This window comes from Heteronotia binoei, chromosome 4 (assembly GCF_032191835.1).
Source record: "Heteronotia binoei isolate CCM8104 ecotype False Entrance Well chromosome 4, APGP_CSIRO_Hbin_v1, whole genome shotgun sequence".
NCBI lineage: Eukaryota > Metazoa > Chordata > Lepidosauria > Squamata > Gekkonidae > Heteronotia > Heteronotia binoei.
The window spans coordinates 103485423-103500645 of record NC_083226.1 but is presented as its reverse complement, the minus strand read 5'-3'; the positions used below and the strand labels follow the sequence as shown (position 1 = coordinate 103500645).

At 42.3% G+C, this 15223-nt stretch overlaps 1 protein-coding gene across 1 annotated transcript in view; it reads right to left on the bottom strand.

Moving 5' to 3' along the window:
- Window positions 1–11532, bottom strand: part of EPB41L4A (erythrocyte membrane protein band 4.1 like 4A) — a 213040-nt gene extending 201508 nt beyond the window's left edge. Inside the window, exons 1-2 of the mRNA XM_060235611.1 lie at window positions 10883–11532; window positions 9974–10361 (exon numbers count right to left, since the gene is read on the bottom strand). Coding sequence (XP_060091594.1) covers window positions 9974–10072 — 99 coding nt within the window. The 5' untranslated portion in view covers window positions 10073–10361; window positions 10883–11532. The remainder of the gene's footprint in view (window positions 1–9973; window positions 10362–10882) is intronic.
- Between the last annotated feature and the right edge of the window lie 3691 nt (window positions 11533–15223).

Below are 15223 nucleotides of genomic sequence, written 5' to 3'. Positions count from 1 at the left end.
AGTTGAGAAGATGGAGATTGAATGAGGATTTACTACAGAAGAAATAGTGACATTTTTAGAAAATGAAACTAAAGCTTTCTTTCAAGTGAATGATAAAGAGGATATGGATTTTCAGATGGTCTGGGATGCCTATAAAGCAGTAATGAGAGGACTATTGATTTCTTTGAATAATAAAGATAAAAGAGCAAAAGAAAAACAGTTGTTGGACTTTCAGAATGAAATAAAGAAAAAAGGGGAGTTGAGAAAAAGGCCAGGGAAAAAGAAAATTATAAGGGAAATTACAATATTACAAACGCAAATGGGACATTTATTAAATAAAGAATTGGAATGGAATTTGAAAAGATTGCAGCAGAAATCTTTTGAGGGTGCAAACAAACCAGGTAAATATTTGGCTTGGCAAATGAAGAAGAGAGAAAATAAAATTATTAATAAAATTGTGGTAGAAGGAAGAGAGGTGGTTAACCAAGAGGGAATAAAAAGAGAATTAAGTATTATGCCAAGTTGTTTAAAGGTGTTAATAAAGAAAGAAAAGATGGATGAGTATTTACAAAAGATAAAAATAGAACCTTTAACAGAAAATATGCAAAAAGTTTTGAATGATCCAATTGAAAAAAAAGAAATTGAGGCTGCAATTAATGCAATGAAAATTGGAAAGGCACCTGGGCCAGATGGATATACAGCTAAATATTTTAAAACTTTTAAAGATGAGTTAACACTGAAATTGCAGAAGTTGATGAACATGGTAAGAATAAAAGGGAAAATACCAAACACATGGAAGGAAGCTGTTATTTCGTTGATACCAAAGGAAGATAGAGATGTCAAGAATGTTAAAAATTATAGACCAATGTCGTTATTAAATAATGACTATAAAATATATACAAGAATCTTGACAGAACGGCTTAAACAACATTTGATAAATTTTATAAAGGAGTGCGGAATAATGTCATGAGGAAGTGCGATCTGTACTTTTTAAAAGTTCTTGGATGCTGCGGGAGATACAGAAACCATTTTCTTCCTAGTGTCATGGCTGGTCCCCAACTACTGTTGCCAGCAGGATAAGTGCGTTGCATAGCAGGTACATAGCCATGTCAAGAAAGTACCAAAAGAAGGCAATGGAAGGAGAAGCCATAACAATGCCTTCACATGAACAGTAGCAATACAGATGGCCACATGGCTAACTAAAAATGCATCCAGGGACAAGCTGCAGATGTGTCACCACACTCTAAGCCAAGAACAACCACTGGAAGGTACTCTTCTCCACTGCACCATCTACACATTATAAAGAGTGTTGGGAGGACACAAAATTTGTGTCATTTGGCATTAGCAATTATGCATGGTACAGATTGTACATTACAAAGTACTTGAGTTTGTTGAGAAACAACTTGAGTGCTTTTATCACAAGAGCTATTGAAGTTTTGTGCCTCTCAGATAGATGCACACTAGCTCTTTTCTGTTTGCAACCAAAGCACACATAGGGGATCAGCTGTAGCCCCCCTTCCCCTACCCCATCTGCACATCTGAAAACCACCTGAAGGAGTCACAACTGGCTCTGTTGTGTGAGTTTTACAATAGAGCCAACAACAGCCCTTGGGGCAGTTTGCAGATGTAAACTGTGTTGGGGGGAGGCTACAGTCATTTCTTACTGTGAGCTTTGGTCACAAACAGAGAAGAGCCAGTGTGCATCTATCTGAGAGGCACAAAACTTCCATAGCTCTTGTGATAAAAAGTACTCAAGTTGTTTCTCAACAAACTCAAGTATTTTGTAATGTACAATCTGTACCATGCATAGTTGCTAATGCCAAATGACACAAATACAGTCTCTCCAGCAGTTGTTTATCACTGCTTCTTACATGCTTCTTCATTATCCAAAATACACACGTATGCTATTTGATTGGTGAAGACCTTCTAAAAGTGCTCTTACTGTGATTTGGCGAGGAAAACAATTTTCTCAGCAGGGTTTGCAGCAGAAGCCAACTGTGCACAGCCCTAATTGGCTGGCCCCTGTAACAGCACAAATCCACCTCCCCCCATACATCTACAAAGCAATCTTTGCAACTTATTAAAACTGACTACACATTAAATAAGAGTATGACAAATGAATATTTAATTGCATGTGTGCCTACATGGTATATTAAAAGGCACATAACCTACATGATGCATGGGAAGAGAGAAAAGATTGATAACTTAAAAAGTGTTAGGAATGTTCATATGTCTTTCCTTGCATCGCAAAGCTGAAAAATAAGCAGGCTCAGCCCAAAGGAGAAAAAACGCACCGGTTTATTTTAATGTTAAGTCTGTATGCAGTCTAAGAAACAAAATAGATCCAACAGACATAATTTTACACTTGCTCATTTTCAGAGAGCCAGTTTGGTGCAGTGGTTAAATGCTTGGACTCTTATCTGGGAGAACTGGGATTGATTCCCCACTCCTCCACTTGCACCTGCGGGAATGGCCTTGGGTCAGCCATAGCTCTCGCAGGAGTTGTTCTTGAAAGGGCAGCTTTTGTGAGAGCCCTTTCAGCCCCACCCACCTCACAGGGTGTCTGTTGTCGGGGAAGAAGATATAGGAGATTGTAAGCCGCTCTGAGTCAGAGAGAAGGGCAGGGTATAAAACTGCAGTCATCTTCCTAGCTCCTCCATACCCACAGTAATTCCAAGACATTAACAAATATGCTATATCTATTATTATATTCAATTTCTATTCAGCTCTCCTCCACTACTGTGGATCTCAAAGTCAGTTCCAACATATAATAAGTAGAATATATATATATATATGATTCAAATATATCAATTAAAAACATTTCCAGCAATACAATTTCCTTTCGTCAGGAAAGATTCGGATTTCTGGACCATGGCTTACGCTTTCGAGATGGTGGTCTTCTATCAGGAGATGGTTTGCACCTTACGGTAGTAGGGGAAAGGGTGTTTGGTAACAGCCTTGCTAACCTAATAAGGAGGGCTTTAAACTAAATTGTATGAGGGAGCAAGACAATAATTCAAAGTCTCGTATGATGCCAGAAACTGGGATAAGAACATTCAAGATTTGCAGAGAGTGGCGCATACGCTAGGTAATGTTAACTTGCAGGCTTGTATGGAAACCAAGCCCTCAGGATGCATAAAATGTGGATTCCGATGTCTCTTCACTAATGCATAGAGTATGGGACACAAACAGGAGGAACTGGAAGTCCTAATAAAGGAAGGAGACTATGACATAATAGGCCTTACTGAAACGTGGTAGGATGGCACTCACAACTGGAATATTAGGATTCAGGGGTAGAACTTATTTAAAAGGGACAGGCAAATGAGAAAGGGCAGAGGCATAGCAGTATACGTGAAGGAGGTATAGAGTCTCTGGGTAATAATAAAAGGAGTAAGAAAAAACAGTGATATTATTGTGTGAGTCTGCTATAGACCACCAAGTCAGGCAGAGGACTTGGATGAGATACTTCTACAGCAGATTGCAAAGTTCTCCAAGAGAAGGGATACAGTGATCATGGGAGATTTCAAATACCCAGACGTCTGTTGGAAGTCCAACTCTGCTAAAAATGAAAAGTCAAATAGATTTCTGACTTGTCTTGCTGACAACTTCCTTTTCCAGAAAGTGAAGAAGGAAACAAGGGGATCTGCTATCTTGGATTTGATTCTCACCAACAAGGAAGAATTGATTGAATAAGCAGAAATAGTGGGCACCCTGAGCAGTTGTGACCATGTGATTTTGGAATTTACAGTCTTAGGGAAGGGAAAAGTTATATGTAGTCAGACTTATAGGTTGGACTTCAGAAAGGCAAACTTTGATAAATTTAGAACTATGCTGGGTAAAATCCCATGTTCAGAAATACTTAGGAGGGGCAGGAGTTTCTTAAAAGTGAAATACTGAAAGAGCAATCACAGACGATTCCTATGAGAAGAAAAAATGGAAAAAGCCTAAAGAAGCCAAAGTGGCTACATAAACAGCTCTCTAAAGACTTGAGAAATAAAAAAGACTCCTTTAGGAATTGGAAGGAGAGCCTTATAACCAAGGATGAATATAAATAAATCACCAGTGCTTGTAGAGAAAAAGTTAAGAAAGCTAAAGCTCAGTATGAGCTTAGGCTGGCCAAAGATGCTAAAAACAACAAAAAAGGGCTCCTTTATTATGTTCAGAGTAAGAAAAAGAGCAAGGACATGGTAGGCCCATTGCGAGGACAAGAAAGTGAAATTGTAACAGGTAATGAAGAGAGGAGGAACGGTGCTCAACATGGCAAAACCAGAACATATAAGGAGGGTATGAAGTTCCAACCTAGGATCAGCGTAGGGGTAGTACATAAACATCTAGTTTCTTTAAATAAAACTAAGTCCAAGGGTTCTAGAAGAGCTTGCGAAAGTAATTTCTGATAGGCCTTCTGGCTATTATTTTTGAAAATTCTTGGAGAACAAGAGAGGTGCCAGAAGATTGGAGGCGGGCGAATGTTGTCCCCATCTTCAAGAAGGGGGAAAAAGAGGATCCAGGTAACTACTGACCTGTCAGCTTGACGTCCATACCTGGAAAAGTTTTAGAACGAATCATCAAACAGTCGGTCCCGGAACATTTAGAAAGAATGAATGTGATTTCTAAGAGCCAGCATGGTTTTCTCAAGAACAAGTCATGTCAGACTAACCTGATCTCTTTTTTTGAGAAAGTGACTACCTTGCTGGATCGGGGGAATGCTATAGACTTCATTTATCTTGATTTCAGTAAGGCTTTTGATAAGGTTCCACATACTATCCTTGTTGACAAGTTGGTAAAATGTGGTTTGGATCCTTTTACCATTAGGTGGATCCATAACTGGTTAATAGATTACACCCGAAAAGTGCTTATGAATGGTTCCTCATCCTCTTGGAGAGGAGTGACAAGTGGAGTGCCTCAGGGATCTGTCCTGGGACCTGTTTTGTTCAACATCTTTATCAATGATTTGGATGAAGGAATAGAGGGAATGTTTATTAAATTTGCCAATAATACTAAATTGGGAGGGGTTGCAAACACAGAAGATGACAGAAACAGGATACAGGATGACCTTCAGGCTGGAAAACTGGGCTAAAAGGAATAAAATGAATTTTAACAGGGATAAATGCAAAGTTCTGCATTTAGGTAGGAAAAATTCAATGCATGGTTATAGAATGGGGGAGACTTGTCTTAGTAATAGTATGTGCAAAAAGGATCTAGTGGATCATACGCTGAACATGAGTCAACAGTGTGATGCAGTGGCTAAAAAGGCAAATGCAATTCTGGGCTGTATCAATAGAAGTATAGTGTCCAGATCACATGATGTGATGGTATCACTTTACTCTGCTCTGGTAAGACCTCATCTGGAGTATTGTGTTCAGTTTTGTGCACCACATTTTAAGAAGGATATATACAAGCTGGAACGGGTCCAGAGTTTTGGGCACCACATTTTTAGAAGGATATAGACAAACTGGAACGGATCCAGAGGAGGGCAACAAAGATGGTGAGGGGTCTGGAGACCAAGTCCTATGAGGTAAGGTTGAAGGAGTCCACTACTGCATTGAAGGGGATGTTTAGCCTGGAGAGGAGGCAGCTGAGAGGTGATATGATCACCATCTTCAAGTACTTGAAGGGCTGTCATATAGAGGATGGTGTGGAATTGTTTTTTGTGGCCCCAGAAGGTAGGACCAGAACCAATGGGTTGAAATTAAATCAAAAGAGTTTCCGGCTCCACATTAGGAAGAACTTTCTGACCATTAGAGCGATTCCTCAGTGGAACAGGCTTTCTCGAGAGGTGGTGGGCTCTCCTTCCTTGGAGGTTTTTAAACAGAGGCTAGATGGCCATCTGACAGCAATGAAGGTCATGTGAATTTAGGGGGAGGTGTTTGTGAGTTTCCTTAATTGTGCAGGGGGTTGCACTAGATGACCCTAGAGGTCCCTTTCTACTCTATGATTCTAAGATGGTCCATACAATTTCTATATTGCTGTCTCAGGGAGAGAAACGAGGAATAAAAGGTAATGGATCTATATGGCTGGGAGTTCTCCTGACCTCATCCATATGCTTGGCAGTATATGTGTCTTATGAGCCCTGCAGAATTGTACCAAATCCCACAAAGCCCAGATCTCAGCTGGAAGTGCATTCCACCAAACCACCACCGAAAAGGCTCTGTCTCTACTTGAGACCGGATGAATACTCCTTGGTCCCAGGATCATCAGTGTGTTGTTATTAGAAGAGATTAGTGCTCTTTTTTTGAGGGGGAGGTATGCCAGGAGAGGCGGTCCTGCAGATATGTTGGTCCCAGACTGTGTAGGGCTTTAACAAACTAAAATCAGCACCTTGAACTTGATCCAGTTCTCAGTCTGGAGCCAGTGCAGCTGACAGAGCACCGGTTGGATATGTGCTCAAATAGGGATGCATGTAAGGACCCATGTCTCTGCGTTATGGACAGCTGAAGTTTCTGAGTCAGTCTCAACGGTAGTCCTGCATATAGCAAGTTACAATGGAGGTGACCATTGCATGGATCACTGTGACTAGGTCAGGGTGAGACAAGGAAAGGGGGCGACTGCCGGACTTGGAGTAGATAGGTAAAAGCCAGCCTGGCAGTATTTGTGACCTGGACCTCCACTGAGAAAGAGGGAACCAGCATCACGACCAGACTCTTCCCTGTTGGTACTGGTGTTAACGGAATGTTGTCCAGAGTCAGGAGTTGGATACCCAATCCTAAACTCCCTTCCCCATCCAAAGGACCTCCATCTTCAATAGATTCGGTTTCAGCTGACTCTGCTTCAACCATCCAGCCAGTTTCCCATACCCTTGCCAGAGTTTCTGTGATGAAGCCTGGCTATCCATCTCTGAATCAAAACTCATTACATAAGTACATGGCTAAGGCACTACATTTGAAATGCAAATAGGACAACAAACAGGATAAGCCCAGTTTCATTGAAACATCTACTTTCATTTGCCCTAAATTAATAGTGGCTTTCTATACTAATGAGTCTACTACTGCATTAAATTGTTTTCTGAAGCATAAAAGCTAAAACTTAGTGAAAGTTAGTTGTAAATAAGAACATATCAATTCTGGACATGCAGCATAGCCCTGTGCATTTTTAACTGGAAGGAAATCTCTCTGAATTCAACAGACTTTCTTCAAATCAGAGGACATAGGATTTAATGTACAGAGGACAAGGATTTAAAAGTAGTCATACCTTTTTCCCAAGGAAGCCCAGAAATTAAAGAGGACTATGAAGGGGACTCTTAACAAAAAGTTCTCTCTTAACAGAAAGTTCTAAGCACCCACACCAAATTACCATTTCCAGAATTTGTTTGGAAGAAACCACAATTTGGAAAAAACTGTTTGGAAGAAATCACAACAACTAAAACAGTATTTGTATTAATTCCATAATCCAATACAAAGTTAAATAACCTTAAAACAACTGGGACCTGATCATACATTAGCTCAATTAGGAACCAGAGCCAGTCCTGGATTCCCACCATATTATCCACATGCTTGTAAAAGCTTATATTCAGTCATATTCACATATTACATTGTGGGTATAATCTGAAGTGTAGATTGCCTAACTTTCACTGTGTGCAAAAGACTGAACAGCACACACTACTCACTTGGTTTCCAGACCTAAGGCTATGTCACCGGAATTAAGTCCCACTGAAATCAATAAGACTATCTTCACAGTAAATACACTTAAGCTCAGGATATAAATCCATCTTCCATTTATCAAAGTTCTCTAACTGTTACAGAGTTTTTGTTTCAGGCAAGATTACACCAATGAGTAAGTTCATGAAGTGAATTCATAAAGAGCAAATCATAACCTCTGGCAGAACAACTTCACTATTGAATATAAGTATGTTATTATTTTTAAGAGGTAGAAGACAGTCTAACATATGCATGACAATGAATAGGGCATGTATACTGCACATCTATTAGAAAGCCAGAGGAAGACAACACACACATTCATATATAGGTTTCTTACACCCACTCTAATGCTTGTCTCCTTTGAAGTATGTTACACCACATTCAAAGTGGCTTACTCCCAAGGCTACTGCTTTATATATCCATTCTCCTTCAGAAACATTCTTGTTCAAAATTTTCACTTTACATAAAGGGACAAGATGATAAAACCAGTTTGGCCGTGTCAGGCTGCTGTTCCACAAAATGGGATACACAGTATGTGCTTGAAGCTCATATAGGTTTATACCAGACAGATGGAGTTAATGGTTTGAGACCTTTCTTAAGGAATGCCTCAAGGTTCCACTTTGTTACCCATGCTCTTCACTGTTTATATGGAAGCCACTAAATGATATTGTCTGTAACCTCTGAATTTCACTGTCATCAATATGCAGATGACACCCAGCTCTACAGCTCTTCTCCCTAGCCTCCAAATGTGTTTGTCTTAGTTCTGAACCAGTGCTTTATCAGAGCAGAACAAAATTAAGCTGCCAACAAAAAAGACAGGTAATGCTAATTTGGAAATCAGATGATTTGGAGGGACAGGATCCATTTGCTTTGGATGGAACACAGCTATCATTTGAAGAGCGCTTTAAGATCCTATGAGTGCCCATGGACCACCTTTTCCGCTTGAAAATCAGGTTGGCACAGAGGTCAAAAGTGCTTTCTATCAGCTGCATCTGGTTTGTCAAGGTTACTACTACTAATCGGGCCACCTTAACCCATGCTTTTGCAACCTCACACTTGAACTACTGTAATGTTCCCCACAGAGGACAACCCCAAAACTGCAACTGCTCTGAAATGCGGCAGCCCAATTATTGCCAGGGATTACACATCTTGCTTATTTTTAAATACCTATATTGGCTGCCAGTTTGTTTCTAAATTCAAGTCCTAGGATCCACATATCTTAAGGACCGAGGGTGTAACTGCATGCTACTCTGATGCATATTGGGTCATAGGTGCACAATCGAACAGATGTACATACTGGAAGGTGGGTTTTTCTTCCCTTTTCTCTGGCTCCACATGTCCATCTTAGGGTATGTGGACAGAGCCTCCTCTCCTCTTGCAGCATCAAGCAAATGAGAGTTTTTAAGGTGAATTTGCCTGATGTTATGTCTGACTGCGAGTCCAATCATGTGTGAAGTTTTTTGTTTTATTTCTGGGTTTATTTTAGAATTGTAATCCATTTTGAGTAAAAAGGAAAAAGAAAGTATAAATATAATCAGTACAATAAAAGTGAAACAAAATCTAGCAAAAAGATTTGTAGTCATAGTCTTCTTCCCCAAACTGGAAAAATCACCCATCTCATAATGTTCATTTACAGGACTGGTGCCTGCAGATTTTTCTTTCAGAAGCCTTTATCAATTCAAGTTCATAACCAGCATTTGTATTTTTTTGATAAAGATTTGAAAGACTGAGGATAGTCTTGCCCAGTGATGAGCACCCTTACATCCCAGTGATCTCAATGCAAGCATAAAGCACATGGCAACATATTTACCTTTTTATTGCCATTAGAAGGAATGTGCTTAAAAGGGGCTGATACCAACTTCTTTGTGGACTGATTTGTTTAGTACCTTTATAAAGCTTGCTTTATATTTAGAAATATACTAGACAAATACCAGAAGTATCCTTGCTTGTGGACAGTTTAAAAGAGCTTTTTTGTTATATAATACAAGGCTCACAACACCTCAAAATGACAGCACAAAGTACATTACATAACACAAAGAACCTAGAAAACAAAGTTTTAAAAAGATCTTGTACCATTAACACATACTTACGTAACATGAAGTTATTGAGATTTTGTTTCCAGGATCCATTTCAACTACTTCTCAGGTAATGAAATGTGATGCAAAGTCAAATGCCTCTTGACATTGCCATTTCCTGGTAATTAGATGCAAGCCTGTTTTGATAAGAGTGCTCACTGACTCTTTGAACAGTGTTTCCAAGCAGATTTGCCACCTATTGCTCAACACCAGACAAAGCATTTCAAGCACTATTGACAAGCACCTGGGTAACACCAGTGAAAACAGAACAAGCTGCACACTTACCTTTATCCCCTGCTGCTGGGTTGTTAAGGTCAATTTGGATTCATCCAGAAGCAGAACCTCACAATAGAATTCCTCTGGGACCGCACAGAAACAGCCCATGGCTGTTTCTGTGCTTTGATGTCTGAAGGCAAATGGAAATAAGAGATGAAAGCAACTCCAAGTCCAGGAATAAGGGAAAACCAGATAGTGCTTAACACAGCACTGGCAAACAATAATTTATTTGGTTCAGCAACCCAGATTCCAGATCAAGGAATCTGAACAGAACAAATTATGCTTTGACCTTGTGAAGTTGTGGCTCCAGCTGTTAGTAATGTATTGAGCTAAACAATACAGGAATAATCCTCTTCAGACAGCTAGCAAATAGCTTGGAGTTCTCTCTTTTGCTGCCCTGCAGGTGCAGAGAAAAAAGGTGAAAAAATAAATTAGTTGCCTGACAATATAAATACTGATTTAACATCAAGGTATTCACATTATATTTAGTTCTTTCAGGCAGTAACTGCGAGGTTCTGAGGCAAATGCCTTGCAGTCTTCTGGGATTCTCTGTTCAGTCATAAGAAACATCTGACTTTTGGAGCCCAGAAGTCCTTTACACACAGAGTAAAACACCCTTCCAGAGCAATCCAATCACTGGCAGAAACATAATATTACTCAAGGCCTACAGGGAATCAGACTTTGGCCCAGAATAACTCGAGAATGAGCACGTTTTGGCTCCCAGGCTACATTTCCTCCTCAGCATACAGGCTGCTCACCCCCCCCCCCCCCGACTTGGAAGGGTTGACCCCAGCCATTTTTCTGGGATTATTTACTCCCCCCTCTACTCCCCTCGCCGGGAGAGCTCTTTTTTGACCAAAGAGGATCAGGAAGGCACTGGGGCAAATAGAAGCCCTTCGCACCAGTTCAATTCAGTACCTGCACCGGGTGAATGAAGCCAAGGGGCCCCCACTCTTGGCAGGGCGAGCGGTGGTAAGACAACTCAGTCAGCGTGACGCCTTCCTCCTTTCCCCCGCGGAGCCAACGGAGCAAATGAGCGCAGCTCTCGGAGAGGTTTTCCCTCGGGCCGCTCAAGCACGCCTTCCTCCGGTCAGGGAAACGCAGGGCTCATTTCACGCCCCAAAAGTTCCCAGCAAACGGGCTCGAGAATGAGGTTGGCGCCAAGCGCTCTACTTGCCCCGACAGAGGCGCGGGGAACGCTCACTGTCTAGTCCCGCAGAAGAAGCCAAGCAGCCGAGAGAGCAGCATCGTCCCCTTGCCTAGCGCTCCCTCATGGCTGAGGTTAGGCTCCGCTGCCCGGTTCTCTTTAATCGGCATGTCCAAGGACGGAGGCAGCAGCTGGGACTGCTAAGAAGCAAGAGCTCCAAGACTGCGGCGGGCAGAGTCACTCTGGGAGTCGCCACCGCGTGCTATTCCAGAAACCGCATGTGAGCGAAACCTCGGATAAGCTACTAGGTCCCCTTCGCGGCGCGGCTACTCCCTACGCAGCTGCTGAGCACGTCCGCCGGGTCCGTGTGTAGCTCTGCTGCCCCGCCAGTCTGCGTCGCCTCCATTCCTTTCCCTCCTCCCTTTCTGCTCCTGCCAACCTTTCACCTCCTGCTGCCCTAGCAGCACCGGCTCCGGAGGTAACACGGCTGCGCTGGCACAGTAGTGACCCCTGCTGGTTTTTTCCCGAGAACAAAACTTTACTGCTGTTGTTTATAATGGAGAGAGACGTGTCGTGCAGCAAAAGCGCTTTTAGAAACTTGAGGCTGTTAATAAGGCTGAGCTTACAACATCAGCCCTTTGTCCTCAAGTTCTATAACGTTTGAGTGGAGGAATTTGATTACTTACTTTTCTAGGAACATTCCTTATCCGTGCTTCATGGAAATAAATGCAAATTGTGCATTGAGAGCCAATGCCAGGTTGGTGTAGTGGCTAAGTGTGCGGACTCTAGGGTTGCCAAGTCCAATTCAAGAAATATCTGGGGACTTTGGGGGTGGAGCCAGGAGACATTAGGGGGTGGAGCCAAGATCAAGCATAATTGAACTCCAAAGGGAGTTCTGGCCGTCACATTTAAAGGGACCGCACACCTTTTCAATGACTCCCTTCCATAGGAAATAATGAAGGATAGGGGCACCTTCTTTTGGGGTTCAAAGAATTGGACCCCCTGGTCCAATCTTTTTGAAACTTGGGGGGTATTTTGGGGAGAGGCACTAGATGCTATACTGAAAATTTGGTGCCTCTACCCCAAAAAACAGCCCCCCAAGAGCCCCAGATACCCACAGATCAATTCTTCATGATTTTCTATGGGAATAAATCTCCATAGAGAATAATAGAGTTCCCAGCAGACATTTCCCTCCCCTCCCCTGCTTTCTGACAACCCTGAAGCGGGGGGAGGGTCTCCAAACCGGGAGATCCCCTGCCCCCACATGGGGATTGGCAACCCTAGCGGACTCTAATCTGAGAGAATCAGTTTGATTCCCAATTCCTCCATGTGCACCTGCTGAGTGACCTTGAGTCAGTCACAGTTCTGGAAAGAGCTGCTCTCTCAGTCAAGAGCAGTTCTATGAGAGCTGTCTCAGCCCCACCTACCTCACAGGGTGTCTATTGTGGGGAGAGGAAGGGAAAGGAGATTGTAAACTGCTCTGAGTGAAGGGGCGGGGTATAAATCCAATCTCCTGTTCTTCATTTCGTTCTGGTTGATGTCTTGGAAGTGGGTCCATAAACTTTTCGGAGCCGCTTAGTTCCATTGGAGTTAAGTGCGTTCTTAACTTTTTCCCATTTAAACTACAGGGGCTTTATTGGGCTTAACATGCAGTTTTTAGGTTTACAGCCTTAGTGGGAATTAGAACTTGTTAGAAAGGAATCCTCACACTCAGTCCATATCATAATAAAGTTTGAGTTCAGTGGCACCTTTAACACCAACAAAGTTTTATTCAAGGTTTCACCCTTCACTGGACTGGTTACTTCCATTTCATTGTAGCTGAAGAAGTGTATGTGCATACAAAAGCTTTTATATACCTTAAATAAAACTTTGTTGGTCTTAAAAGGTGCCACTGGACTCAAACTTTGTTTTGCTGCTTCAGATCAACATGGCTACCCACCTGAATCAGTCAGTATCATGTAACTGAACCAAACTTTCTTGTATTAGGAGAGAGTCACCTTTTCCCCCCCTAGGTACAATATTATTTCTTTGAAAGTGCTTTTTAATTCTCATTCTTGAATAGTGTGAGTGAAGGCACTAGACAGTTCTGTACTCTTTAGTACAGGTTTCATTTTCTCACATGCTTTGAAAAAGCATTCCTGTGTGCTGTCTGAAGGCAGAAATCTACACTTCTATATGGATGTTTCTCCACTGCTAAGACTGCAGTCGTGAGGGCTTTTTCATGGGAATAAGCCCCATTGAATAATAAGTGGCTTCTTTTTTTTTAGAATCTATTTATCTAAGACTGTAGGAGTGCATCAAAGAAAAGGCAAAGAAAAAAACAACATAATTGCATTTGTCAGGGACAATTACATAGTACAAAATGTATAAGCAGAAAATACTTTCCCTTACATCTCCTTCATTGTAATTTTTAAGGTATTACTTATAATATACAATAGTTTTAACTTCTATTGGAATACAATTGTATTCAGCATTTTAAGTTTCATTAACATGGCCTTCATATTTAATGGATCTTGACTACATAATTAGTTTCAGCATTACTACATATTCAATATTACATATTTTCTCCACTTCTACCTATTCATTAGAACCATTAGAAGTTTAACAGATTAAAAAAATACATCAAGATGTGAAGGAAGGTATATTATATATCTCATATCAAGAACCCATTGGTATTCAAGAGGTTATATTTCAAACAGATTTTAATTCTACTATTTTATTACCATACATTTGTATATAATCCAGGCTGGCACCAGGTTTTTTGGTGCCCCAGGCCAGGGCTCCACTGCCACCCCGTCCACACCTGCCCCACTGCCCCTACCCAGCCCCTTCCCTGCCTGCCCACAGCACTCCTGGCCAGGCTGGACAGTGAAGAGGAGGAGGGTGAGCGTGGTGGCAGCGGAGCAGCACACCCAACCCCTCCCCCAGGCCGCAAAGAGTGACAACTCCCCCCCCCCAGCAGTCCCTGGAAAAGGAGGAGCAGTCCTGGTGCTCTGGAACGAGGCACTAAAAACCTCTGAAGCCTTGTTGTGCACCTTCCACCTTGTTGGAATAAAATCAGCAATAGCCAGAGAGAGCTCAAAGCCGCAGAAAAGGGAAGAGGAGAAGGGTGGGAGCAGACGCAGTCTTAAAACACACAGATTCAAATTCAACCCACACATGCAAAGATACCCCTTTACTCTCCCACATCTTCAGTTATACAAACCATAAATGCACCAAAAGCCATAACGTAAATAAAGGATTTCTATCAGCAATAATCATCACCATCTGACTGGGAATGGGGGCAAAATAATCCTCTCCAGTCAGACTGACCTAGAATTTGAAGAAGTAAGCTCCCAAAACTCCTTTTGCCATTCCCTTCATTTTGGCTGTGATGTGGCGGGCTGGGGAAGGAACGTGCATGTCTGCTGGTGTCCTTACAATACAGGGTTACTACTTAATAAACCATTGGCGTGGTCACTTTAGTCAGGAAGCTGCCTTTAACACTTGCTGGGAGATGTTTATTCCTGAAGAGCAGGGGAGGAGTGGAGAGAGTGTTCTGGTGTCTACAGGCTTTTCTTTCCCCCCTCTTTCAAAAGCACCAGAGTTTTTGAAAGGGTCAATTTTTGTCTTCTTCCCATTCCTCCTTTGCAACAATGACTTGAAATATTTTGAGGAGCCAAAGATGAAAGAGAAAGTCTCAGTCCATGCCCAGATTTAAATCATGCCCTGCTAGAACTCTCTGGGTAAAGGTGGGGGAGGGGGCACCTACCCATACATACCACTCATTGGTTGGCAGGCATGGCAGGCAGCCTGAGGCAGCTTTTGCTTGCAGCCAGGCGGCAAGTCCCCACCTGGTATAGTGACACTGGAAAGTGGGTGAGCTTGTTCCCAAGGACACATCTTGCCCAGCTGGCTGTTGCAAGCGGAGGAGGAGGCGAGAGCAGGTGAGCAGGGCAGGGCCAGTTCTAGACCACCCACTCCACACACTCATGGGTCCCCTTCTGTGTCAGTGTCTGCCTTCTGTGCTGCTGCGGGGGCACTTCTGGCTTGCCTCCCCAGGTGGTAGTGGCTGCTACCTGGGCCTCCATTGTAAGAGAGGACTCCAGGAGCATACCTAAGCTCTTGACTTT